The sequence below is a fragment of the Ramularia collo-cygni genome (genome assembly GCF_900074925.1).
Source record: "Ramularia collo-cygni strain URUG2 genome assembly, contig: RCC_scaffold06, whole genome shotgun sequence".
NCBI classification, from domain to species: Eukaryota; Fungi; Ascomycota; class Dothideomycetes; order Mycosphaerellales; family Mycosphaerellaceae; genus Ramularia; species Ramularia collo-cygni.
Window position 1 is genome coordinate 990,595 of NW_019716260.1, and position 26,841 is coordinate 1,017,435.

Sequence of the window (26,841 nt, forward strand, 5' to 3'; positions counted from 1 at the left end):
GCATCCGCGATAGCCTTCGCACCAATCGGCGGCTAAACACTGGCACGCCCCGGTCTCCTCCGAGCCTTCCCAACAAAGCAAAGAAAAATAGCAACGACTTCCTATACTACTCCGCTTTCAACTCCCTTTGCTAGCACTACAGCACCACCTCCGGAACGCCGGCCATAATACCACACCACTCTTCACGAGTATTTTTCCGCCGTCGCAATGAGCCAAGCACCACCCACCTCCACCGGCAGCTCCAAGCTGGATGCCGTCAAGCAGAACATTGAAGCTGCCACCCCCGAGAAGCTGTCCGGCCTCGCCCTTTACTCGCGATTCGCTTTTGCCGGCGCTGTCTGCTGCTCCGTCACCCACGGTGGCCTCACTCCAGTTGATGTGTAAGTGTTGCCGGCGATGAWTACCACAAGAGCGAGAGGGCGCAAGAGGACAACCACTGCACTGCGGTGCGCAACCTGTCGAGAGCCATTGAAGCTACTACCGGGAACATCATGCTAATAACACTTTTCATTCCAGCGTCAAGACACGAATCCAGCTCGATCCTGCYACCTACAACCGCGGCCTGATTGGCGGTTTCCGCCAGGTCATCGCCAAGGAGGGTGCCGGTGCTCTCCTGACCGGTGCTGGCCCAACCTTCGCTGGTTACTTCCTCCAGGGTGCGCTCAAGTTCGGTGGATATGAGTTCTTCAAGCAACAGTCGATCAACTTGATCGGTTACGAGAACGCCTCCAACAACCGCACCGCCGTCTACCTCGCTTCGTCCGCCTGCGCCGAGTTCATCGCCGATATTGCCCTCTGCCCGCTCGAGGCCACCCGTATTCGTCTCGTGTCTGAGGCTGGTTTTGCCACTGGTCTCGTCTCTGGTTTCAGCAAAATCTTGAAGACTGAGGGTGTTGGTGCTTTCTACTCTGGATTCGGCCCAATCCTGTTCAAGCAGTATGTTTGCCAGATCTTTACAAGCTTGGGTTAAGACGCGTTCTAACATACTCTAGGGTCCCATACACCATGGCAAAGTTCGTCGTATACGAGAAGGTGTCTGAGCTCGCATACCAGAAGTTCTTCGACAAGGCCAACACCAGCAACGGAATGCAGACCGTTGTCAACCTCGGCTCTGGTCTCATCGCCGGTTTCGCCGCTGCCATCGTCTCCCAGCCCGCCGATACCATGCTTTCGAAGATCAACAAGAGCAAGGGTCTTCCAGGTGAGGGCACCACCAGCCGTCTGATCAAGATCGCCAAGGAGCTTGGTCTTCGTGGTTCTTACAGCGGTATTGGTGCCCGTCTTTTCATGGTCGGTACTCTGACCGCTGGTCAATTCGCCATCTACGGTGATATCAAGAAGTACGTATTGCAGCACCCATGATCTTTAATTCACGCTAACACACTTGTAGGGCAATTGGAGCCACCGGCGGTGTTGAGATCGCCAAGTAAGCGGATTAATACGTCAAGATGATGAGGTTGTGAGCTTTGGTGTGTCGGAAAAGCAAGGTGGTATGGACAGGTGAAGGGGGAGGCACTTCTTCCTATTCGGCCGTGATGAGACCTGGTTCTGGCTGGTAGACGATTAGAGGTGCATCTTTGCTGTACAGTATGCAGAATTCGGCGTTATGATCATCTGATGTCTTTCAAATCCTACAATGAGTAGCGGAGATTGAAACCAAACAAGCCCAGCTATAAGAATTGCCCAGATGCTTTGGTTTGCCAAACTCAATTGCCACGTCTTGCGAACATCATCCACATTCCAACACCTCCATTCACCCATCCAACGACAATGTGGGGACAGACTTGCTCCAGGTGTGCACAGCCGCTTGATCTCCGGTGTGACGCTGTGTAATCCACATCATCCTGGCGCCCAGCGCGGTGCGATTGACCTGGCGTCTTGCGACGGTAGGTTGCTGCGTTTTCACTGTTCTCATCGCCGTAGACCCTCAACAGCAGCATCATGTCTGGCGAATCTGCAGCAACGCCGGAGAACACGCTCTTCTTCCAAGCATTTGAATGGCACACAGCCTCGCAACCCCCTCCACCCCACGAGACACGCTCGGAAAATTCGCATTGGAGCCGCCTAGCTAGACTTGTACCCAAGTGGAAAGAGCTGGGTGTGAGTTCAATCTGGGTTCCGCCAGGCTGCAAAGCCAATGCACCGCAAGGGAATGGTTACGACTGCTACGACCTGTGGGATCTGGGTATGGCATTGGATATGCCAGATGAGAGAGAGGTGGCTCCTGGGCTAACCCCTGCCAGGTGAATTCGATCAAAAGTGGACGAGAAGTACAAAATGGGGTTCGAAAGAAGAGTTGGATGAGCTCGTGAGGGTTGCTGGAGAGGTCGGAGTGGACGTGGTATGGGACACTGTGTTGAACCACAAAACGGCTGGTGACAGGACGGATGAGTGCTGGGCTGTGGAGGTCGATCAAGGAGGTGTGCCAGTTGATATACGCATATCTGGGGAGCGTGGCTAACAGTACAACAGATCGCAGAGTCGAAACATGTGCTCCCCGCAAGATTGAAGCTTGGCTGCGATATGACTTTCCAGGACGTGAACGGGACGGTATGAAGTATTCCTCCATGAAGTGGACGGCCGAACATTTTAGTGGCACAGACTGGTGTCAAAGGATGCAACGGAACGCAATCTACAAGATTATTGACGACCCTGYGACATATCCCAAGCCCAACCAGGAACAACTCCCTATCCCCAGCAAGTCTACACTAGGCTTCAACAGACTGGCCAGGTTTGCAAAGGAAGCAGTCTCGAACGCCCTACAGGATCCTTCCGAACGAAAGCTAGCTGCCAGAAGGCCGGGCAAAGGATGGGCTGAAGACGTCGACAAGTTACATGGCAATTACGACTACCTGATGTTCTCGAATGTATACTACGCGCATCCTGAGGTCCGCCGTGACGTTCTCAATTGGGGACAGTGGATGGTGCACGACATAGGTGTTTGTGGATTCCGGCTGGACGCAGCGCAGCACATTCCACGAAACTTCATTCGCGAATGGATCGCGACCGTTCAGAACAGCAGCGTACGTCGACACAACAAAGACGTATTCATCGTGGGGGAGTTTTGGTCATCCAAAGCCCAAGGTTTACTTGACTGGATCGATGCTGTCACTCCTCCCGGCTCAGCTGTCCTTGCTCATGCTTTCGATACGCCGTTGCTGTACAGTTTCTCGCGGGTTTCCGAGGATGTGCGCAAAGGGAGCAAGAATGCAGATCTGCGGACCTTACTTCCTGGACCCGGTGAGTCTGGCAAGCAAGCTCTGGTTACATTGCGTCCTAGGCAGGCTGTGACATTTGTAACCAACCACGACACTCAGCCTGGACAATCTAGCTATACTCCCATGGGATCGACCATCAAGTCACTATTCTATGCATTTATCCTATTGAGACAAGAAGGCCATCCGAGCGTCTTTTGGGGAGACGTGTACGGCACGCTGGGCGACAAGTCTCAGGGCCCAGCTTGTYAAGTGCCCTGCCAGAGCCTTACCAACATGACGAGGTCTATTCTGCCATCTTTGATGCTAGTGCGGAAGCTGTTTGCGTATGGCGCTCAGAGAGATTACCTCGATAGCATGTCATGCATCGGCTGGACACGCGCTGGCACGCATGACAGACCCGGGTGCGCGGTGGTCATGAGTATTGGCTCGGCGGATAAGTGGACTATCAAGAAAATGGCAGCTGGCAGACCTGGTGAAAGATGGATCGATATTCTCAGTGAGGAAGAAGGCAGGCCGGAGATCGTCATTGATGATGATGGCTGTGGTGTGTTTGCCTGTCGAGGCATGGGCGTTTGCATCTACGTTCATGCAGACGTGTTGTCCACGGGGATGTTTCCTGTTGAATTCGATCACGATGCATATCGGCAGTAGAAGCAATCTCGCACGAGGATCGATCATACCTAGGCGGTGTGGCCCTATTATTACTAAGATCGAGGTTGTACTTCACCATCGGTCAATCATGCACAGGGCCGTGCGAACACTTCGACTAATCTCGCACAAGGATATTCCCAGACGACGACATCTGCCATGCGTTCATGCAGGTTCGGGTGCATGATGGACTGCCGTGCATGGATGTAGTCGCAACACTGTCACCTTTACAAAACCCCCTCCAGAACTGAGAGGGCAGAGAGCCCGCATAAGGGATACTGCAACAGCTGTTGCAAACGCTCGCTTATACAAAGATGCATCTGTGCACTGTAGAGGCGCCGTTGAATGAACCAATGAACGTCGGAATTAGATCCTGGCATCTTGGTGGTTTATCGTCTAAATAAGCGGCTGTAACCTGTTTCACGTTTGTCGCCGAACTATGACATACCGTGCGCTTCTGTGCCTTCTGTCCTATGTAGCCCGTGATGTTTACACCTTCTGTTCTGTACTCTATCGCGCATAACTTGCTTGCCAACATCATGCGACACAGATAAAGCAACATGGATGTGCCTGGGAACTGCACACAGACCGGTTTCTGGGATCGGGTGCTTTACTGCCCTACGGCGACGAACTCGGCCTCTGGAGGTCTCGCTTCTGCTCTCACTGTTGCTTCGGCCACTCTGGGTGCTCAGGTTCTCCTCTTCATCCTCGTGAGGACGCACTATACCCGCATTTATAGCCCCAAGTCGCACGCGGTATGATCACTTCCGGTCACATTCGAAGCGAGAAATCCACTGACTGTAACATGCACAGGTCTCTGAGCGCGAGCGTCTTCCCGTTCCTCCTGGAGGCCCGTTCGGCTGGCTCATTCCCCTATGGACTACTTCCAGTCGTACATTGATCGAGAAATGCGGTCTTGATGCTTATTTCTTCCTCCGCTATCTCCGGGTCCAGCTCAAGATCTTTCTTCCGGCGGCAACCTTGATCTTGCCGATCTTACTGCCAATCAACACCACCGCCGGAGGTGACCAAGATGGTCTCTACCGGCAGTCCTTCTCCAATGTTCCCGCCACCAAGGCCAATCGACTATGGGTTCATCTCGTCTGTGCTGTCCTCTTCATCGCATGGGTCCTGTATCTCATGTTCACTGAACTCTCTGGTTACGTGCGCATTCGACAAACATACTTGACCAGTCCACAGCACAGATTGCGAGCCTCTGCAACTACCGTGCTCGTATCTGGCATCCCGCCAAAATGGCAGAGTCTCCCAGCGCTATACGGCCTGTTCGATGTTCTTCCCGGAGGCATTCATACCGTCTGGATCAACCGCGACTACTCCGAGTTGGCCGAGAAAGTCAAAGACCGCGGCATTATTGTTAAGAGCTTGGAAAATGCCCAGACGGCTTTGATTAAGCAGTGCTATGCGAAGGAGAAGAAGCTTGCGAAGAAGGAAGGTCGCAAACTTAACACAAAGCAACAGTCCGAAGGTGGCATTAGCTCCGGAGCTCAGGTCGAAACGACGCATGGAATGGAGGATATATCCAAACCGCAAAATACTCAGCATCCTGGAGCAGGTGGTCTTGATGGTATCACTGATGGGGAATTGTCGGGCGGGGCATCTAGAGAGTCCAAGCCCCGGTTCCAGATGGGAATTGAGGAACCGCATTTCCAAAAAGGCTATTCCAAGGTCCGCCAGATTCTGGGCCACGATGACTCGCTCTTCCTCCCTTCTCCTCAGCCGCACGTTGCGGAGAACGAGGATGAATTCCCTTTCATTCCCCGCAAGGAGGAGAAGAAGAGGGATAAGAAAAACCAAGAAGACAGAAAAGACTATCCCCGAGCTTTCAACAAAGATTATGGCGAGGATCTGGACGACGACGAGGATGCAGAGTGGCGCCGCTTCATCAGTCCTGCCGATCGAGAGACCATGCGTCTCCCCATCTTCAGCTGGCTCCCGAGCCTTCCTTTGATCGGGAAGAAAGTGGACAAGATATACTGGCAACGCCGCGAGCTGGCGCGGCTCAATCTTGAAATTGAAACGGATCAGACCAACGCTGAAAAGTACCCACTCATGAACTCGGCCTTTATCCAATTCAACAACCAGGCTGCTGCTCACATGTKCTGCCAGTCTCTGATCCACCATCTCCCATCGGCCATGACCCCGCGCATTGTTGAGATAAGCCCTAACGATGTGATCTGGGAGAATCTTTCGATGACTTGGTGGGAGCGCTACATCAGGACCAGCGTCACTCTCGTCACCTGCGCCGCGCTCATCATTCTGTATGCCGTCCCGGTCACGTTCACTGGTCTGCTCAGTAACGTCTCTACATTGGCAAAGATTGTCCCATGGCTGGGCTGGTTGGACAGGCTCCCGGCAAAGGTCAAGAACGGGATCCAAGGTCTGCTGCCCCAGCTCATCCTGATCTTGATTCTTTTGCTTATTCCGATCATTTTCCGGGCTTTAATCCATCGACAGGGCGTCGCCACAGGCAGCGCGAAGGAGAAAGGCGTTCAGACTTGGTTCTTCGCTTTCCTGTTCATTCAGGTCTTCTTCGTGGTCACACTGTCTTCCGGGTTTGTTCCATTTGGCCGGCAGCTTGCATCAAATCCCAGCAGGATATTCCAGAGTCTTGCCACAAGTATCCCGCCGGCCGCCAACTACTACTTCTCCTACTTGACGGTGCAAGCATTGAACAACTCGGCCAGCAACCTATTGCAACCTGCAGGGCTATTATCAGTGTTCATCTTGGCGCCACTCCTTGACTCCACACCACGCGACAAGTTCAAACGACAGACCGACCCCAACACCATTACTTGGGGATCGTTCTTCCCCCTCTTCACCAACTTTGCGACGATTGGCATAATCTATTCGATCACAGCTCCACTTATTGTGGTTTTCATGCTGCTGATCTTTGGCCTCTTCTCCGTGGTATATCGATACAACATTCTGTTCGTTCACCGAAACCTCAATGACACAGGCGGGGAGCTGTTTCCAGTGGCTCTCAACCAAATGTTCACCGGGATTTACATCATGGAGATTTGTCTCATCGGCCTCTTCTTTGCCGTCTCCATCCCAGGAAAACAGTTTGAGTGCCTTCCGCAGGCCATTATCATGATTATTGTATTGATTGCGACTGTTCTTTACCAATGGCAATTGAACGTGGTATTTGAGCCATTGTTTCGGTACCTACCCATCACACTCGAAGACGACGCCGTCATCCGAGACGAGCAGTGGGCCAAGGCCGAAGCGGAGGGCAAGCACGGCTTACATCACAACAATGAAGCACAGCATGACCTTGGAGACGACTTGTTCGCCAATTATGCGGATGAGCTGGAAGACCTGACACCAGATGAGCGACAGTTGGCCGTGCGTAGTGCTTTTCAGCCAGAAGCACTTCGCGCCACACGTCCTGTGGTTTGGATTCCACGCGACCCGCTCGGCGTTAGCGACGACGAGATCAAGAGAGCTGGGAAGATGAGCACGGTTGTGGTCGAGGATACTAATAATGGTGTCAGGCAAGAGAAGACCCACATCTGGATGAGCAACGAGGGCGCCACATTAGATGCTAATGGGCGTGCGCAATTCTACGCTCCGCCACCTGACTTCACCAGTCGGGATCTGATTGTGCTGTGATTTTCGTTTAGCGTGTACGACGGCGTTGCATTCGCGCATTACGGAGTTCTATACCCTGGGAGCATGGCAGACAGCGCAGAAGGTATTGGTTTTTATAAACGGTTAAACCGAAATGTTCATTGTTTGCTTCGCGTGCCGGATAAGGCTGTATACCATCCAACTCGCCGATAGCTCTGGCTCCTTTCCAGCCCCAGAAAGTGGGAAAGCTGGTGCTAGGGTAAGGGTTGGGGTAATGGAATTCGTTTTCAATCGACGTCAAATGCTCTGGGCTATTGAATCAGTTGCTGGGATGTAACTTGTCATGGCGAATGCTGTGAAGCTACTTTATTAAGTGCAATTTGTGTGCGAGGGTAGTTGGCATTGCGGAATGTGAACGCCCCACTCTTCTGAGTTGCTGTGTTTTAGGGGTGGATCAGCTTCAGGTAAATCAAGAGAGCTGAGAAATCTTCCACGTCTTCAACATTTCCACCAGATTGTTGTAGAACGAATCGCTATGGAGGTTGACATTGGTACAGGGCCCATTCGGAGTAAACTCTTCGTCCGCGACCAAGGCCTTGCGAGACCGAAAGGCACCGAAAGGATAAGTGAATCTCCCGAGCTGCTTCGATTTCGTCAGCGGGGGTAGATGGTGGGGTGAGGAAATGGAATGGACTTGAACTTCCCATCTATCCTCAACGTTAACATCACAGCATCAAACATTACTCTTACACAGCCAAAAACATGTCTGCCGACCACAGCTACGATCTTCTCTGTCTGGAGAACCCGCTCCTTGATATTCAGGGAAAAGGGTGAGTCTCAATGGCAGCCAAACACTGCTGAAAGTCTCATTGCCGATGGAATGTTTGACACTGACAATGGCGTCAGAGATGCTGCTTTGCTTGAGAAGTATGGCCTAAAGGCCAACGATGCCATTCTGGCCGAGGAGAAGCATGCATCGCTGTACGAGGAGCTTATCCAGAACCGTGATGCGAAGCTCATCGCTGGTGGTGCCGCCCAGAACACCGCCAGAGGTGCACAGGTGTGTTGCCGCTCATTCTGAACCAGCTCGGAGAGAGTCACAAGCTGATATGTTGAACTMCAGTACATTCTACCACCCAACTCTGTCGTCTACTTTGGATGCGTTGGCAACGACAAGTACGCCGAGACGCTCCAAAAGGCGAACAAGGAGGCTGGTCTGGCCGTCCGCTACCTCCAAGACCCAGAGCAGCCCACTGGCCGCTGCGGAGTTATCATCACGGGACATGACCGCAGCATGTGCACCGATCTCGCCGCGGCGAATTGCTACAAGATTGAACACTTGAAGGAGAACTGGGGCATTGTCGAAAAGGCCAAGGCCTACTTCGTGGGTGGTTACCATTTGACCGTCTGCGTACCGGCTGCTATGGCTCTTGCCGAGGAAGCTGCGAGAGCGAACAAGGTCGGTCGTCTACATCGATTTCTTGTGAATGCCAGTGCTAATGTCTTGGTTGTTAGCCATTCATCTTCTCCCTATCTGCCCCGTTTATCCCGCAATTCTTCAAGGACCAGGTCGACCAGACCTCACCTTACTGKGATTACATCATCGGCAACGAGACAGAGGCCATCTCTTACTCCGACTCGCATGACCTCAAAACACACGACATCTCTGAAATCGCCAAGCATCTCGCCAACTTGCCAAAGGAGAACAAGCAGMGCAAGCGTGTCGCGATTATCACGCAAGGAACTGACCCCACTATCATTGCCGTGCAGGGTGAGGACCAGGTCAAGACTTTCCCTGTTCACGCGATCGATAAGAGTGAAATCAACGACACAAACGGCGCCGGCGATGCCTTCGCAGGCGGGTTCTTTGCTGGTGTTGTCAAGGGCGAGAGCATCGAGACGTCCGTCGACATGGGCTCGTGGCTGGCTGCGCTGAGCTTGCGCGAACTTGGACCTTCGTAAGTCACTCTGCCGTGTCCCTCTTCTCGTCTGGAAGACCAAAAGCTTACTTGTATAGATACCCATCGCCCAAGCAGACCTACTCGGCCAAGTGATCGCATGATCGAGCCTACTGCGCCGTTTCAACAACTTTCAACAACAAATGTTTTGTCGCGTGACATGATACCCAAGACCAAGCATCATCAACGATGCCAAGAGATGCCAAAAGCCTGTTTGCAATATAACCAGCGCGGCTTTGCCGTGAAGAAATGAGGGAGACTGTATGACCTACTTGGTCTATAGAACTGAACACGCCTGTGATAACGATATACCAACACAAGACTGTGCTCGTTTTCAGCGAATGATTTCTCGAAATTGTGATCCGATGCTTCGGGTTTGGACTTCTGCAGGGGCATGTCGCTGCATGAGCGGTCCGCTGCGTCTTCTCGCACAAGTACGGCCTTGAGCAGTGTCAAGTTCGGGTTGAACATTCAACAGGTAACATGCACGACTCGTATAGCGCTGATGTCCCTCCTATGCACGCCATCCCGTATAGAAGTGTTCGAACATGGTCAAATGATCATTATTACATGTATTATACCTTACCGAACCCGACTCGGCTAGGAGCGCTGCTACAACACGAGCTCCGAATTGACATCGACACGGGCGACTCACGCCACGTACTGCAGCTGTTTGATGATGATGATGATGACTGCCGTGAGGGTTCGGGCTTGTCAACCACGGGGCTGCAACCGGGTTTCTGGAACTGTGGTTTGGACTGAACACCCGATTACCCTGTGTGCAGGTATAATGGCGACAGTCCCCGCGGCTGCAAAAATTGGGCAAGGCATTGGGCAACCACAGGGATCCGAATCGGTCTTTTACTGGCCAGGTTATTTCGATAGCACTTGGTGGCCTCGCTAAGCATAGGTGCTCGCTACCCAAGAGGCAAGGCTGCACCTGCAGACTGTGATCAGCACTGACCGATTGCCTTACCGAGAGTAGGCGATCCAGATGCCGCTAGATCGTGACATGTTCGTTTGATGGTTTGCACATCCCGAGACCACGGAAACAACTCAGGGCAAGATGAAACATGCCGCAGCGATGAGCGCCGGGTGCCTCGAGTATTATTGCGCTTGTCAGTCTGTTAAGGTGGCGCTTTCTGCACGTGTATGACTTGTATGCACGCGAAGCCAAGATGAGCCAACAGTTTCGCGCGGTTTCAGATCGGATCGGTCCAAAGGCCGACTTCACATTGATCCCTTGCTCAGGGACGTCAGTGTTCACCACAAATCCTTCACACCTGGCACCGGGCCACCCCTTCCGGACCTGGACGGATCTGGAGATCAGATGACTGACGGCTGGCGGACGCGATGGTGGCGGTTGGCCATCGCCGGACGTGATCCGTAATCCGGATGCTATGCCACCAGTCGGATAGTTCGCTACTGGGATCATGGCATAAGGAACAAACGACGATGCATCCAAGCTCCCATGCAGGTACAACCGCCACGCCAAACTCTCTACGGCGCCCAGTTGGCGTGCAGCGGGCAGCGGGCAGAGGACATCGTCTTCGCACGATATTTGCATGGTCCACAATATGATGAAAATTGCTTCCGCTGCAACGCTTCAAACGATGGGCATTGTACAAGACGGGCTACGAATCGCGTGTTGAGATACACAAATCGCTTCAGCAGGACGTTTGTCCCAGGTCCGCAATGCTTCAGGCGAGTGCAAAACAGCTCAATAAGAGTAGTCTGGTTCTTCAAACAGATCCGCCGGTACTCTAAAAGCAGAGTCCGCAGAGACCCATTTGGCTTGGTTTGCTCGAACACCTCTGAAGGTGACCAATCGCTAGCACTGCGGTGCACTATATCCTGCGCCTCTCTTGCGTTATGATCCCTGACTCTTGAAGGTTGGGCTGCCACAAACGGTGGGCGATCCGGCCAACCGCCTTCATCACTTTCCATGCAAGTAACAATGTCACCACTTAGTCTATCCGGCTACTCTACGACTCTCAGTGTCTCGCTTGCCTTTTTGCTGTCTGGATCGTAGCACGGTACGTAGCTGGAGTCCTCCTCCTCAGCCCGGCATCGCCAAGCTGAACATCTACCAATCTACTCACCTTCCATCAAATTCCACGTCCACGCGCTCACGTAGCCTCGTTTCCGTTCCTACGAGCGAGCATTAATGCGATCCCTTACTAATTTGGCAGCTTCTAGTCTTTGGCCTCCCAGTTTCACACCTCACGTTTCCGAATTCTTGACCGCGTCACTTCCTTGTCAGCGTCTCATACCGGCGACTCAAGAGAGACGAAGAGGCTTAATCGGTTCAAACTACGACCAGGTCCACTCTCGACAATATTCGAATTTACTCCGGCAGTTCTGTGTTGCGAAACTAGTCTGTTACGTGCGCACTGCCATTCTTGTGGAGTGCTAATTCTGCTCTGATTTGCATCTTGTTTCGCTTCCATTTCAGCAGATTGCCTGCAGTCGTTCATTTCCTGCAGCTTCGCCTTCCTTTCGATTTCGTCCGAGCATCATCAGCAGCCTAGCAACTGGAAGGCACCGCTCGCTTTATCATACTACTTTCCAACTCTGGCCAACGCGGGTGCCAACAGTGCTCAGCCTCCCAATTTGACACCCTAGTGAACTCTTGGGCATCGCCAGGAACAGGCTTCCGGCCAAGGTCACAACATCGAACCCGCTCGCCTTGCCAGCTCCAACCACGACCAACATTTTAGACGCGGTCTGCCCACAACAAGTAAAATCGACTCGTATACCCTTCCGCGTCGGCTCTTGGGCTTCCCGTGGTCACTACACATTTCGCGCTCATTCACACTGGCTTGCACTTCCCTACACTGAGTWCCCACCGAAAAGCTGGCGACTGTCTATGCATCACCGCCTTTCTCGCCATTGGCGTCGCAGAAAGGGTTCGATTTTCACGAGCGGCCGATTGCACTTGACCCTGTGATGGAATATAATGACCCATCGCGACGCCAGTATGCGCAGAACACATACGCAGCGCAGCAGCAGACACAGTCCCAGGGAGCACCCTCCCAGCCCTCGGGTCAATACTCAACTCCTGGTACCGTTGAGCGCTTTCGACAGTCATCCTACGTCCATCAATCGCCCCCCACTGTGCCTTCAACTGGGAGGTCCTCCGGCGATGCGCAAGTCTATGGTTTCGCGCAAGGCACCCCGCAGTACGGAGCAACTGGAAGCGCGTCCGCGCAATCCATGCAGTACGCGGCCGAGATGCAGCAGAGTCCAGACGTGCCGCGACCACAGGAGAGCTCACAATACTCACAATACGGCGGCGCGAGCGCGCTGTACAGCCTGGGCCAGCAATCTCAGCAGACGACGCAAACGCCATACGATCAGGTCTCGCGCTACYCCCAGCGACCAGGTACTGCGAGTGAGACATTGGCGTCCCAATTCGGGGTTCCACAGTCGCAATACTACCTTGCAGGCCAGTCAATGCCGACAGGTGCGACTGCGCCCGAATTGGCGGCGCCGCACTTGCCGTCGCAATATCAGCAGTCTGCATACGCACCAACATCCTCGCAGACATACGGCAGTACCATGGTAGACCCCAGCCAGCAATCCTATGCGAGCTACTCGCAATTCGCGTCAGCATCGAATCAGTCTGCAGATCAAGCATTCAGCACCTATCAGGCTCAGATGCGCTCCATCTTTTCTCAAGTCCGAGGAGGAGCGCTGCGCGAAGTCGGCAGTCTCTTGATGGAAGCTTCGCACTACCTGATTGGAAACGCAGAAGCGCTGGGTGAGCATGAACCATTGCCTTTTTCACAAGTCGATTTCTTGACTAATTTGTAGTGCAAGGCCTTACTCGAGACGATGACAACCTCCACGACGATCGGATCCGGCTCTGGGACGAGTTCAACCGAGCCTGGTTGGTAACCCTGCAGACTCAGTTCGACATGGCCCAGGAGTGGCTTCGTACTGCCCAACCAGTTCGCGAGCCGCGATCGATCATGAGCGCGCAGATCTTGGAGCATCTCTCGAGGGAACTTGTTCGACTCTGTGACAGTGTCGAGAAGCATGGGCTGGTCGACTACCAGATGGGCGTCGCCGAAGAGGAGATCATGGACCGTAAGTCTTGCCTGCCCTGTCGTGTTCAGAGATGACGAGCTGACCACTTCTGCAGTGCTCCTACGCTGCCTTGCTCAACYGGATCCGGAAAACGCCACGACGGGAGAGGACTCGGCCGCATCTGCTACGACACGAGGTCGGTGAAATTCTTATTGGRAGACACCTAGTAGGCTCTTTATCGCCCAATCGCCTGCGTGTTAATGGGCATATTTGCATGYATGACGGATTACATTAGACGGAGCTGTGGCAACATTTTGGGGTTGTGTGTTTATTCTCTTCCCAATGATACCAACGGGCGGCTCTACTTGCGGGACGGTTATGAAGGAACGGAACAACGTCAGCAAATGATGGGAAGACGACGAAAGGGGAACGGCTGATGGGATGGGGAAACGTTCTAGCATCTTCGCTGGCTCGAAGATGATGTTTGATGCACATAATAATGAGGAAGGCAGCATGGCTTGGACGTGCAGTATAATACCTTAATCCCAAGCAAGCGGTCGACATGCTGTACAACGTGTTCACCCGTTCCTTACTGCTGCAGTGGCTCATCACCTGGAGACCTGCAGCAGGCTTGCAGGCTTTGCTTCAACGTCGATAAGCGCCACACTGCTTTTTTGGGGCGTGAGAGTTTGCCGTACTGGCCTGTGAGATAACTTCTAATCACAAGATTGTGCGCGTTTCAGCCCGATTCTATTTATTGTTGACATTTACCTCTCTCCGTCATCACCGGCAGATGGCCGGCAGTGTTGGACTCGCCAACAAGGGATTGAACAAGGATGACTGCCAACAACCTGCTCGCATAGCCGAAAAGTTGGCCTTACCGTCAGAGTGTCAGGCTGGCAGCCCAGGTTGTCTGGCCACTTGAACGTGCCAGATGATGATCCCGACTCGAAATCGGATTCTCGCAAAGTCTTGATGAAGTGCTGATCGGGTCTCTTCCGTTGATCTGTGCTGTTGGCCCCAACCCAACCGATAGTTCTGCCTTGGGAAGAGTCATACGCATGCAGGTGCGGGATGTCCGCTCCGAGCCCATCATCACCAATCCGTGTGGCCTCCAGACCGATATAGCGTCAACAGAGCTGTTGGTTTGGACATCGCCCAGCGAAGCAGAAGCCCATAAGTGATTCTCGAGGTAACTATCCTGACACGGCAGCCAACTCGAGAGCCTCCGAGACCAGCCTCGTGGGTAGAATTACTTTTCAAATATMGGGGAGCATATCGAGCTTCGCCAACGTCAGCTGTCTTTCTTTCGATCCAAGGCCGAACAGTTGCTAGCAAGTTGGGGAATTTCAATCCAGCTAGAACGTCGAAAAGGTTTCCGAACGCATCGCTTCGACAAGAAAGAATGTGTCTAAGAAGCACGGTGTGGTGAGTCGCATCCAGGACGGGTCGATGGATGACTCTTCCCACGAGCCACCGGTTGTCCACAGCGGACGGCCTTTGGCTCACATGTCAGCAGTGACTGCGAACCGGATATTTCGCAATGTCCATAGGCAAACGCCAAAACATGCCGTAGCCCGTGTTCTTCCCGTACTCCTACTTCTGCTCGTTTGGAACTCGGTTTCTGCATCGTCTCGACGCATTCGAAGGTAGATGAGCCTCGAGACTTCCCCGAGCCCGAAGACGGCAACCCAGTCTTACGCATAGTCGTAGGGTCCAGTATACATATACACTACCTTTACTGCAGGATACCGGGAACCCCGCCGGCGAGACCGATAGAAAGGGATAGGAGCCCCTAAGGTAAGGCATGCGCAAGCGGCAGGGGCAGTCACCGCCCCTGCCCAGCGGCAAGCGTCTTATGCTATTATGTTCAGCGCCGCAAGCTTCAACACGGAGGGATAGACAATATGCCTACAGCTGGGGCTCGGTCGGCGTCTTGGGGCTCGGGGAAGTCTCGAGGGTAGATAAGATGCCTAGAGGACAGCAGCTTAGCAATGTTATCGAGAAAATTGCGCTCGTTTCGCTCCTTAATGTTGACAACTCCCATCGATATGTGAAGGCGCTGTATGACCGCCGGCTGAGATTTCGCGGGCCCACGGAACGCCTGAACATCTTGCAGACCGTACCAAAAAGGGCGGATTATGATGCATCGAGTAATCAGCCGGAATCTTGACCATCATCGTTACAAGCTCGACAGTCGTCGCTGGGAGGATTTGATGAGACGGATGGAATAAGAATGTTTCTTGATGCGCCCTTTCGTACGCCCTCTGGAATTGTCGCTGCGAGCCTGATATACTGGCATTTGGCGTGGATACTCGGGAAGGCAATGAAGTTCATATGTACCTTAGGAACCGACGTTGCACCCCCTGCGGGACACTTGTCGATCATGTGACAAGAAGCTCGAGGCCCCGCTCCGTGCGACACGAAATGTGTGTTCCAGCGAATGCAGCCAATGCGCAAGCCACACCATGCAGTGGAAGACACGGCAAGGGACATGTATGCATGCACACTTTTGAGTTACCGGACGTAACCTTCTCGACTTCAAACAGGCATTTCGAATGCTCCTTGCAAGCAAAGTGCAAGCCTCACCTCAGGGTTCATCAACTGGGAGAGATGGGAGAAGAAATTGTGTCGTTTGCGTGTGGTGACTCTCGACAAAAACATATGCTGCCCATGACTGCCATCCATGACTTTCTTTGCAATCGCTAATCCAGGTGAGACAATAAAACAAAGGCCACGGTAGTGAGATAAGAGAGCCGTCCAAAATGCACTCCATCCATCGATGCGCCTGCTCGGGCTGTCCAGCCCCCCTTGGACGCCAGAATGCCCATTTCGAATTAGAAGATGTCCTACGCGTTTGAAGCCTGAATGAAATGCTGCGTGACAGCAGGAAGGTGGGTCTCGCTACATGCGCGTTCGTACTCGTGTCCGGCTGTTCTAGTGGAAAAGCAACGTCGTCAAAAAAAATGTGTGTGAGGCTTGCTCATTTCATGCACTTCCATCTCCTGGGAGTTTGTTAGCATTTACATCTAGTAGTGTAGGTCGATCAGGCCGTACCATTTTGAACGTGTTGAGTTCTTCCTTGATCTGCTGCGCGAGCATTGGCGTCAGGCGATTGCACGTCGCAATCTCGCCGCGGCGATCATACTCGGTGCTCGACCAAGCATCATGGAACTGGATCCGTGGGCTGAATGATATGGATCGCGAGCCGTTTGGAGTGTTTGGCATGCTCTTTGCAAGCGAAGCAGCCAATCGAGGCCCAAAGTAGTCGCCATTCACATTCTTCAGCGACTCCGAACGACCCTGGACATCTTTTGGTGTGCTAGGCATGCTGGGTGCTGGGCTCTCAGAAGCCGCGTCGCGCGGCCTGATTACTGGCGAGCCGCTCGGTGAGCCGGTACCCGAACGTTTGAGGATGCCCTTTTTGACAGCGGCAAGAATGTCAGCGCGATCCTTGTCGCTGCCGACGACGCTGCGTCGAGAAGAAGTGGAGTCATCTCCGGATGCCCTTTGGCCCTGGCCGTGGGCGGCCATCCCGTTCGCTGCGTCAATTGAGTTACGCTCCAGCTTCGGGAAACCAGTGATGCCGTGCTTGTCGGTCGGGTGTTCATTGACGTTGACTTTTTGCCTCTCGGCTTCCACGGTCACCATCGACACCTGTGCTACACTGGGTTGCACAATGGCGCCGGCCTGTGTGTGGACAGGGCCATCCGCTGCGGGTACGCCAATGACAGACTTTGGTCGGAAGAGCCCCTTGATGCTTCTAGCGCTCTTTTTCGCTCCTCGACCCATCTTGCGTAACATCATCGAAGCCGAAGAAGCGGTCGACGAGATGGAGAGGTTGTCCGTAGATCCAGTAAATCCACCCTGCCCCGAATAGATGCCCGCACCGATTCCGGCCTCCTCCTGTCTCCTCGCGATCTCTTGCTGCTCGGCGTCTAGCTCGTCATCAATCTGTGCTTGCTGTTGCTCCCTTGCGTTTTGTGCCTGTTGAGCGGCCACATTGCTGTTCTCTGCGGCGCCTCTCCGTAACTCTTGTGCGCTCCCGAAAGAGAAAGCACGACGTAGACGTGACTTCATTCCTTTATTAAGGTCCTTGTCCGACACGGCAGCCAAATGCTGTGCGGCAGCTGATGCCGAGGGCACCGCAGCTTGAGCCACCGCAGCGTACGTCCTGGGCTTACTGGGCGGCCCCGCCGCGGATGTCGTTGTATCGGCATCGACACTCATGTTGGACAGCGGTGAAGGTGCTTTGATTCGTATGTTGGCTTCCGAAGAAGTGCGAGGCGGAATTTGAACGCCTCCCTTCTGCTCTGGGCGAAGTCCTGTTGCAGGTTTGACATTCTCATGAGAATCCTTCTGTCGGTGCGACTTCTGGCTGTCATCACTGCCTGAACGTGTGTGGAAAGATACAGGCCGTATTGTTGACGCCGTAGATGATCCGTGTCCAGAGCTGGGCCGTTGGCCGCCTTGGGCGCCCATAGAGGCTTGCGTATTCGAGGTCTCCAGGGTGGCCACGTTTAGGCTTCTACGTCGATATCGCTTCGCCGCCGAGTTGGCAGATTTGGTCAGAGCCATGTCGTCGACGCTTTCTTGCCTGTCCAGGGTTGGGCTTGTGGGCCGCTGTGCCACGGTCGTCGAGTCCACCAGAGGCAGTGTTGCGATTGATTGCTGCGATGCCTTTGGCGTCGTATTTGCGGACTCATTACGCCTCTGTGCCGGACGGCGATATCTGTCAGGGGAAGGTTTCGCTTGAGAGTCAAAGGATGTGAGCGACAAGTCCGGGATTGCCGAAGATAGATTGATGAGCGAGCCATTCTGCGAACCCATGACGCTATCATCCTTGGCCGATGGCTGTGAAGATACATCCGAGGACGTTGTGGATGACGCCGAAGCAGATTGTGTGTGTGCGTGCTTGTGCAGAGCAGCGTGGGCTGCCGGGGGCGCCGAGGACGTCCGCGTGTCCTTTCGCAGATTCGGCGTCGAGTTGAATGCATATGGCTGCACAGGAGCGGCCGAAGTGCCGCGGTATGGAGTGTTCTGCCCRTTGTACATGCTGCCCTGGGTGCTGTGGGACGAGTTCACTAGCCGCGGTGACTGCGAGAACTGTTGGGAAGAGCCCTGGAAGGCGTCGGAGGAGGACGGGCGGGAGTGTAGCATCGTGATGGTGCTGGAAGGTGTCATAGGCAGCGGCAGTACCTCAGCCATTGGGCCACCCGTGTTGCAGAGCGTTTTTGGTTGCGGGCGGGCGGGCGGACAATGGGGGTGTTCGAGTGGTGCGGGGTGGTAATCATGCAGTCTGAGCCGGCCAGCAGTCAGTGTACCGATCTATGCCTTGCTGGCGATGGCATGTAGCGCGGAAAGGGCGTGCAATGGGTGAAGTTGCGGATGTGGAGTTGAGGAGAGCAGAGAGCAGAGCGGAGCAAGAGCGAGGCCCCTATTGCTGCAGCGATGCGATCGGGACGACGGCGGCGGCAGCAGCGAGTCGGTAATGCGGCGCGTCGGAGGCGATGCGGTGTGCACAGCGCGAGAAGGAGTCAGACGGCCGGTGTGAACGTACCTGGGAGAAAAGGGTGTCCCTCGCGGGCTCTGTGTGGCGCTCACAGCGACATTACTGTAGTTGGGTCGACGTCGCAGAGAAGCGGAGTCCGACGTGTCTATCTCGGCTGGAATGGGTGGAATGCGGCAATCCAAAGTACGCACAGGTGCAAATAACTTCACAAGAACAGCAAGGCGATACAAGATATGCGTGCCACAAAGACGGCGGATGGGATGAAGATACGAGCGGAGGTGGAGGTTGTCGGTTGTGTCAGGAGGCGCGCATACGCTTTCCCACGACTAACTCTCTCCACTCGGATTCATAAAATGCTAGTCTGGCTTATCGTCCTCGCAGTCTCCATCTCTCCGTACTTCGTAAAAGTACCCCTGTTCGCACATCTGCCGCTGACCGACTCTCCATCATGCAGTCTACATGTACAGGAGTAGACTGCGGGAGCTAGCACATCGGGAGAACAGTAAGACCTACACCATACACACACACACAGACACACATGGAACGCGTATGCAATGCAACGGCGCCGACTCCAAGGAGCAACAGGATAATACCTCTTCTTGAGGGATAAACATTGACCTTCACAACTGCGGAAAGTTACGCGCCTACCAATGCATAATTCATGACCAACATTCCTATCCTCAGTAAATGCCATCAACCTTGCGAATCTCAGACTTCACCATGCTCAAAAAATTCCTCGTTCAGACATCCTCAAGTGTCATTAAAACCAGTAGCTCTCGCCGCTCTGGGCAATTACAAACTCACACCCCAATCCTTGGCCGTGCTCCCGTAATCGTGCCTCGTGGTCCTGCAACTGCATCAGGATGCTCTCGCTTACATGCGGCCCGTCCGTTAGTGTGTCCTTGACATGAATGATGACTACCGTGATACCACTGAGTGGCAGGTCGCTGCTGTTGCTGCTGGCGGTGGGTGCGCTGCTGGTAATGCCGCTACTGCGCGGTATGGTCACTGACCGCGGCGACATGGCATCTAGACTGTGATTGCTGTCGCTAGCTGTATGGAGTTCGTAACGGTCGGTAGAAGGGTCACCTGAAGGGGCCGAACAGGTGAGATCTGGGGCCCCGTGGTCGTCCGATGCGCTGTGTCTCCGTGTGTTCTCAAACAGTGTCGATTGGTGTACAATGCTCCGGCTCCGCTTATGGCTCCCCTCAGACCCTGCACTTCGGGCGAAGTTTTCGATACCATTGGGTCCAGAACGCTTCCGTTTCTTCGTTCCCTGCTCCGCCAGTCGGGATGCTCTGGCCTCGGTGACTAGATTTGCAAGATTTTGCAGCTCAGCGATCAGATGCTTCGGGTTCAGGTGCCCAAAAAGCACCGCATCTGCCTGACTGTCATCGTAGCTGCACTCGATGAAGATACCTCCGAGGATGTCGTATGAAACTTTCCGCGCAGCTTCCTGCCACACAATGTACGTTCTCGGACACAACGACAAAGAGTCGGGCTCAACGTCCCCGAAGATCAAGACCTCTCGTTGGGTATTCTCGTCGCGAAGAAAGTACGCAGTACTATCAACAATACATCCACCTTCAACTGAGTTGGATTGCACGTGCGGCGAAGCATGGTTCGGATGAAAGTTTGACCYTGGGCCTAGCCCTGGCGTCCCCGGGTTGGAATGTAGCTGCAGCTGCGAGATGGATAGTGATCGGGACATGTGGGAGGACGTCACATCTTGCGATGTACCCAGAACTGAGCTACTGTAAGGTGGCTGCGTGTCGGACAGCGCAAGACTGGTCGTGCTCCCGCGATGTTGGTGGCTTGGCGGACTTTTGGTGCAGCATCCATGAGAGACCTTGAATGCCCTGGCAGCAAGTCCATCACAAACTTCGATATACCCTCTTCCTTCCCCTTCGCCAACCATCACGTCGCCGCCTTCCTTGAGACGCTGAAAGGTTACGAACCCAACTCCACCGTCTTCATCACTCAGGTTCGGCCATATTACGTCGTTAAAGATGTGTTGTTTGATCGCATCGACTGTGCTCGGCAACGCAGCTAGAGTCTTCGGTCGGGATGTGGCATGGAAGGCTGCTGTATTGGTGACAAACCCAGAAATATGGTCCAAATGAGGGTGCGTGATCAAATAGGTGGATATGTAAGTTCGCAACACATGAAGTGCATTTGCACGAGCCGACTCATTTGGGAACTTGAGTCCTGCAAACGGTCCTGAAGTAAGAACAATTGGTTCCAATTGGGGAGACTCGTCGCCATCCGTCTGAGGTGAAAGTGGCCGTCGGTGTAATGTTCTGCTTGCATTGACTCCTGGAGCAAGGTTGCCATTTGATTCTTGTCTTCGTCGATCTCTACTGATCGTTGGAAAGTCTCGTTCCAGCATGCGTGTTATGGGCGCCAGATGTGAGCCAGCGTCGACGGCAAGCAATGATCCCTTGGCCCAATCGCTACCGATGGAGCGCACGAGGAATCCGGTGACATTCTCTTCCGAAGGTCCTCCCCCGGAGCCGAGACATATTACCTGAACAGCCGGCTTTTGTCCATGAAGGCCTACGGTGGAGCTCGCTGTCTCATCTCTTGTGTCTTTCATCGATGCGCATGTAGTGGGTGATAGCCCTTGTACGTCTCAGCCCTCTAGAACACCCAATCGGCGCGAGACAACCTTCCCAATGTTCAATGTATGATAGCGCGCAAATGCTCTGCACCATGTGTGGCGGACCAGTGTCTTATTACTCGACGGTAGTAGCGACTATGCCCTCGAAGGATGGCCACGTGCGACTTGGATGAATTGTTCTGCAGGTTCCCGCGAATGTAGCACTCCGTACCGAACAATGTCTGGCTGCTCTCGAGTCGCACACGACGTATCCTCCCGCTTTTGCTGTTCCTTTGCTATGCGCTGTTGTGCAAGCCCTGTCGTTTCACCAAGTGGAAATCAGGCGCTCTTCAAGATTCCGCAACCGATCAGCACGTTCCGGGCGGCTGGGTCTTGAGTAGGCGTAGGAATGCAAGCCAGCTAGGAAGTGCGAGTCGACGAGGTTTTCCTAGGTTCCTTCAAGCAAAAACTGCACGATAGCGCACGCGACAGGCAGGATGCACTGGGAGGCCACACGCACGCCGCACGCGCCGTTGCTGGTACTAGTCCGGTCCGATGGGGACTTCGAGTCCAGCCCCGTCAGCCTTGCACAAAGGCTGCGCTGCCAAGATGCTGTGAGAATCCGGCTCCCATTTACGCAAACGGCTTTCGGAYCGAACCGCATTCCTGTCCGCGCGCATGTTGTTGTTTGAAGCCTGCGCTGGTATTTGCTCCATTGCCTGCGTGGCAGGTTGCTGTTTCATACGCTCCGCTGCCTCGAGGATGTTTGTTTGACTAGCTGTGTTCCAAGCCTTGCGAACAAGCATACAACCCCAGATCGACCCGCTTTCGGCTGAAATGGCAACATCCTGCTTGGGAAAGCCCACGCGAGATCAGAGACAATAGACGACATGATCCTAGGGATGTATAATGTCCCACTGCATGTTGGCTGTCAAAGGTGTCACATGAAAATCGCTCGGATCTTTGCTCCCTAAAGGCTATTTCATAGGCGGAGCGCAGTCCGCTTGCAGACATTATTCGCCTTACATGCACGTTACAAATACTCACCACGAGTCAACGTTTGTGAAGTGCATATTGATTGTGTACTGCGATAGCTCATCAGAGCGTACTCTAGTCAAATGTCTGGCCGATCTACGCCTCGAAGGGATCTTAGCATGAACTTGCCGTAGCCGGGCGTATGAAGAAAAGCCATTGACGGTACCCCATGCCCGATCACGCTGACATATCCTCGATTCATTCAGGAACTCGTACATCACTTGCCTCTCGGATTTTTCACTCTGGTACTGGCACTGGCGTAGAGAAGGTGTCTTTTGTGCGTCTATACTCTTGTTTGCCCTCGCAGTGAGCTCTCGGTCGTCGGGTCAGGAATGCGGAAATCAGCGTACCAGAGCCATCTTCCACCAACCGTTACGTGAGGACGTGCTCGGGCGCAGCAATCGAGCTGCCGAACTGTTTGACGCCTCCTATTGAATCTCGCCTCCAGCTCATGGTTGTAGTGCTTGCAGTCGATGAGAACTTTCCGATGTAGGCTCAGCTTGCCCACCGGGTCATATGCGCGAAACGCCTCCTCCGCTTTGCTGAATGCTCACGGCATCTTGTTACGCGCTTTGGCAACATCGTGACAAGCGGGCCTCCTGGTCGTTCAAGCTGTCCCATATCATACATAGACCGCCGTCTGAAAGGAAAGCCGTACGCCCTGATACCGTCGTCCCATGCTACCTTTAAAACAAACAACTCCGATTTTGAATCCTTTGCTTTCCACAATGACCACATTCACACACACTCAGGTGCTGGGAACGCCGGGCCAGTCTGCCTTGCCTCCAACATCCTTGATATCCTGGAGCTTGCTCCCCATCTGGACCACGCTGTACCGGATCATTCTGGGATCCAAGCCCAGTGTTCTTCTCACAGTGTGCTGGGTCTTTGCGCTCGAGTCGAATCGGAGGATGAAGTAGTGACCTTCGCGATATGTGGCTCCCTGCTTTCGCGCTGGCTTGGGAAGCATGAATGTTCCCCAATTGGTGATGCCGCGCACCACTCCTCCTGCGGACAGAACGATGTTGCCGGTGGTCTTGGTGATTCTGCAGATGGTCGTTAGATGCTGATGGCGATGGATGGACAGCAGACGGACTCTTYGATTTCGTTGACGCTGCGGCCTGGGCGGACCTGTGGAGTAGCCGATCAGTTCTAGAGACTGTGCTCATTGGATGAATCAATACCTACCACGCCTATGAGTTCGTACAACATGATGTGTTTTGCCTCGAAATGGTTCTTCGACGCGAGACARCTAAGTAAAGCGTTTTGACCGTGTCAGGACTTCTGACCGCCGGCGGCTGGATCGGAGGCCGATCGATAGAGGCCGATAGTAGCCATGGAAGACCTATCTTCGCGGGATGTGATTTACTTTTCTCTTCCCAGCACTCTTCTCCCTGCACAAAGTAACCATGGCATCTCTTCTCGCAGGCCGCGCATTCACTCGCTCAATCACAAAGTGCAGTCGCCCACAATACCTGCGTCTGCGAGCTCAGAAGCCGGCGTTCAGCGCGCGGAGCTTCACCGCAAGCGCCAAAGGTGGGATATCCATACCTCGTGGTCGCATTGCATCTACGTCGCTGATGATTCACAGCATGGGAGAAGCGCTACACCGAGGACCATGAGTGGGTTGAGCTGGCTGAGGATGGCTCTACTGGTACACATTCACCTATGTTTGTCACGCCGTCTTTCAACGTACTGACAACTCGATCCACCTACAGCCACCATTGGAATCTCCGAATACGCTGCAAAAGCCCTTGGCGACGTCGTCTTCGTCGAGCTGCCAACAGTAGACCTCGAGGTGACCGCAGGAAGCTCGATTGGTGCGGTGGAATCCGTCAAGTCTGCTTCCGACATTATGTCGCCCATCAGCGGTGTCATCACAGAGGCGAACAGTGTGTTGGAGGAGAAGCCTAGCACGATCAACAAGAGCCCCGAAGCGGACGGATGGTTGGCCAAGATCAAGGTCAGCGCACCAGAGGAGGTTTCTAGTCTCATGGACGCGGCCGGCTACAAGAAGTTCACCGAGGATGCCGACGACCACTGAGCGGGCAAATCGGTGGTTTGTATGGCTTGAGCAGAGTAGGATTGGATTCAACAACACCTAGGTAGGATCTGCCATGATTGTAGCGTGTGCTCGGATCAAAAGCAGCGGGTAACGATCACAACGAGTCTGGCGATTTTGTCATGATCTCGTGCTCTACCACCAATATCATGCGTAGAGTGTCATTATAGCAGTCTCTAATGCCTGAGTGTAGTGCTGTTCGGATGTGTTTCTTGCTGATCTTCAGACAGGAGCTGCCGTGGTCAAGTCCTGGACTGGTGCGAGATCGATGGAATGCTTTGCATATAGCTCCATTTGTCCCCTTCGCTTATGCCACTGTGTACGACATACCCGCTCCAGCGCATCTTCCAAGCATTTCTCAGCAAAATACGGCCTCTGTCATGGAGCTTTGAGGCCGAAAATCAGCGTGGTGGAACGCTTCCGGGTATAGCGTGTCGAAAGCATTGCCAGAACGGGAAACTGTATCCCAGGCGAATCCCTTCACTCAGGCCTAATCTGGTTGTAACCATCTGGAATTACACTGTCAAGCCTTGTAATAGCCATCAATGAACGGCCCACCTACATTGCCATCAGATATGTGCGACGCTCTGTTCAGCCTTTCGCTTGGCTGCCCTGAGCTCGGCTTTGGCTTTCATCTTTGCATACTACTGTATGAGAGTTCAGCGCATGAAGGCGAGTAGGGGCGGTGACAGTTGTGTGAGCGTACGGCGGCAATCTTGGCGACGATACCAACTCCAGTGCACTTGATTTTGTGCCTGGTTCTGTCGAATACACTGTGATGGTCGGAGATCTCTGCGGTGCGAACCGCGGTAGGAGGTGCGGTAGGAGGTGCGGTAGGAGGTGCGGTAGGAGGTGCAGTAGGGGGTGCGGTAGGAGGTGCAGTAGGGGGTGCGGTAGTGGCGCTGGCCATGTTGGAGATGGTGTCGATGCTGCGACGCAATAAATAACGTGGGCGGCGATTGAGGAGGAAATGAAAAATGTCGGTATGATAGCAGGGTATCCTGGGATGAGTGAAGAGCAGGGAGAACGTCGTCAGCTTCGTAGGTGAATGGGAGTTGTTGTTGTTCTTGTTCTTGTTCATGTATTGCAAGGACCGAAACCAGCTTCGCAGATGGAAGCTACTGGAGAAGGCAGGTAGGAGGCAACAAGACACACTTGAACTTTCCATTTCATCCGATAATATTTACGAAGACATCTGAACTTACTAACCATCTTGTGGTGCTACTCCTGCGAGGTCTGCAATCTCAGGTCTTGGCTCGTACGCCTCTGCCTTTGCCAACCGCATGTCCTCTGCAGTCACAAGCAGAATGCCGTTCTGGGTGCCATGCGCAACTGCCTGGAATGCAATGGAAATGCTAGTGACATCCTCGTCTTCATCACCCTCTCGACGAGGGCGGCGAAAGTGGAACGAACGTGCCGCCGCAAAAATATCTCTCACTCGCAAACCTTTCGAGTTCTTGACTTTGGACAGAGCGAAGCAGCACGTTTCCTTCCCCTGGCAATGCACACATTTCGGTATGTTGAGCTCGACACTGACCTCATAGACCGGCGGCTGGGTCAAAAACATTTCCAGACAGACTGAGTCAGACTGCGTACCGCTAAACAGACCCTCCAGCAGGGTAATGTTATGATAAGGTAGCTGGCTGTGGGCAAGCAGATCCGCATAAGAGATACTCGGAGGTCTCAAGAATGCGCCACGGTTGTGAAGATCGGTGTTGAAGAAGAGAAGAGGGTTAGGAACAACGAGTTGGCACCTCGTTTGCGAATCTTGCAGCTCCAAATCATCGCGCAGGACGTGTTTCGTCACTTGCATTTCCTCTGACTGTGGTAGACGCGCCATGAGTGCCACAACTCCAAGATCCTTTTCGGCTGTCTTGAAGAGAAAACGCTRCAGCTTGATCGAGCCTGTCACGGTATCTTGCCATGTGCGATTCACGCGCTGGCAAAGAAGAACATCTTTTCGTGCCAGCTGCAGCAATATTCCTTCCAGAAGTTCGGTCACGGCAAATACTTTAGTAGCCTTGTTCGGTGCATCTACCTGTATGTAGGTCAGCGACGAGCGCAGCGAGGCGGATGCAGTGCTCACAAATGTCAGCTGAGGTGATAGTTCCGCCAAAGTAACAGTCTCTGAGTCGACATTTTCGGGCCGATGCAAAGCAAGAGCCTTCCGGAGAGATGGGGTCATT

At 53.6% G+C, this 26,841-nt stretch overlaps 11 protein-coding genes; 6 read left to right on the forward strand and 5 right to left on the reverse strand.

Annotated features, from left to right (window-relative positions):
* Positions 1–207: 207 nt before the first annotated feature.
* RCC_04745 (probable mitochondrial phosphate transport protein MIR1) lies at positions 208–1,430 on the forward strand (the record flags this gene model as incomplete). XM_023770022.1 has 4 exons in its annotated part: positions 208–380; positions 517–936; positions 993–1,340; positions 1,391–1,430. 4 exons carry the CDS (start codon positions 208–210, stop codon positions 1,428–1,430), a joined length of 981 nt encoding a protein of 326 aa, XP_023625790.1.
* A 511-nt stretch (positions 1,431–1,941) lies between these two features.
* Positions 1,942–3,869, forward strand: RCC_04746 (related to glucan 1,4-alpha-maltohexaosidase precursor; the record flags this gene model as incomplete). XM_023770023.1 has 3 exons in its annotated part: positions 1,942–2,185; positions 2,244–2,420; positions 2,473–3,869. 3 exons carry the CDS (start codon positions 1,942–1,944, stop codon positions 3,867–3,869), a joined length of 1,818 nt encoding a protein of 605 aa, XP_023625791.1.
* A 557-nt stretch (positions 3,870–4,426) lies between these two features.
* On the forward strand, positions 4,427–7,499 carry RCC_04747 (related to DUF221 domain protein; the record flags this gene model as incomplete). XM_023770024.1 has 2 exons in its annotated part: positions 4,427–4,621; positions 4,680–7,499. The coding sequence occupies 2 exons, from the start codon at positions 4,427–4,429 to the stop codon at positions 7,497–7,499; spliced, it is 3,015 nt and encodes a 1,004-aa protein (XP_023625792.1).
* Positions 7,500–8,219: 720 nt separating this feature from the next.
* Positions 8,220–9,511, forward strand: RCC_04748 (related to adenosine kinase; the record flags this gene model as incomplete). XM_023770025.1 has 5 exons in its annotated part: positions 8,220–8,287; positions 8,364–8,517; positions 8,581–8,916; positions 8,973–9,415; positions 9,475–9,511. The coding sequence occupies 5 exons, from the start codon at positions 8,220–8,222 to the stop codon at positions 9,509–9,511; spliced, it is 1,038 nt and encodes a 345-aa protein (XP_023625793.1).
* A 2,853-nt stretch (positions 9,512–12,364) lies between these two features.
* RCC_04749 (uncharacterized protein) lies at positions 12,365–13,651 on the forward strand (the record flags this gene model as incomplete). XM_023770026.1 has 3 exons in its annotated part: positions 12,365–13,178; positions 13,232–13,507; positions 13,563–13,651. The coding sequence occupies 3 exons, from the start codon at positions 12,365–12,367 to the stop codon at positions 13,649–13,651; spliced, it is 1,179 nt and encodes a 392-aa protein (XP_023625794.1).
* Positions 13,652–16,404: 2,753 nt separating this feature from the next.
* Positions 16,405–18,655, reverse strand: RCC_04750 (related to BNI4 Bud neck involved; the record flags this gene model as incomplete). XM_023770027.1 has 2 exons in its annotated part: positions 16,405–16,452; positions 16,505–18,655. 2 exons carry the CDS (start codon positions 18,653–18,655, stop codon positions 16,405–16,407), a joined length of 2,199 nt encoding a protein of 732 aa, XP_023625795.1.
* A 1,064-nt stretch (positions 18,656–19,719) lies between these two features.
* On the reverse strand, positions 19,720–21,555 carry RCC_04751 (related to 3`,5`-cyclic-nucleotide phosphodiesterase; the record flags this gene model as incomplete). The annotated part of the gene is made up of 1 exon (XM_023770028.1): positions 19,720–21,555. The coding sequence occupies one exon, from the start codon at positions 21,553–21,555 to the stop codon at positions 19,720–19,722; it is 1,836 nt and encodes a 611-aa protein (XP_023625796.1).
* A 1,786-nt stretch (positions 21,556–23,341) lies between these two features.
* RCC_04752 (probable 37S ribosomal protein Mrp17) lies at positions 23,342–23,805 on the reverse strand (the record flags this gene model as incomplete). XM_023770029.1 has 3 exons in its annotated part: positions 23,342–23,639; positions 23,690–23,724; positions 23,782–23,805. 3 exons carry the CDS (start codon positions 23,803–23,805, stop codon positions 23,342–23,344), a joined length of 357 nt encoding a protein of 118 aa, XP_023625797.1.
* Positions 23,806–24,002: 197 nt separating this feature from the next.
* On the forward strand, positions 24,003–24,637 carry RCC_04753 (related to glycine cleavage system H protein; the record flags this gene model as incomplete). XM_023770030.1 has 3 exons in its annotated part: positions 24,003–24,129; positions 24,185–24,247; positions 24,312–24,637. 3 exons carry the CDS (start codon positions 24,003–24,005, stop codon positions 24,635–24,637), a joined length of 516 nt encoding a protein of 171 aa, XP_023625798.1.
* A 662-nt stretch (positions 24,638–25,299) lies between these two features.
* RCC_04754 (uncharacterized protein) lies at positions 25,300–25,565 on the reverse strand (the record flags this gene model as incomplete). XM_023770031.1 has 2 exons in its annotated part: positions 25,300–25,302; positions 25,362–25,565. The coding sequence occupies 2 exons, from the start codon at positions 25,563–25,565 to the stop codon at positions 25,300–25,302; spliced, it is 207 nt and encodes a 68-aa protein (XP_023625799.1).
* A 294-nt stretch (positions 25,566–25,859) lies between these two features.
* On the reverse strand, positions 25,860–26,840 carry RCC_04755 (uncharacterized protein; the record flags this gene model as incomplete). XM_023770032.1 has 2 exons in its annotated part: positions 25,860–26,693; positions 26,742–26,840. 2 exons carry the CDS (start codon positions 26,838–26,840, stop codon positions 25,860–25,862), a joined length of 933 nt encoding a protein of 310 aa, XP_023625800.1.
* Position 26,841: the final 1 nt, after the last annotated feature.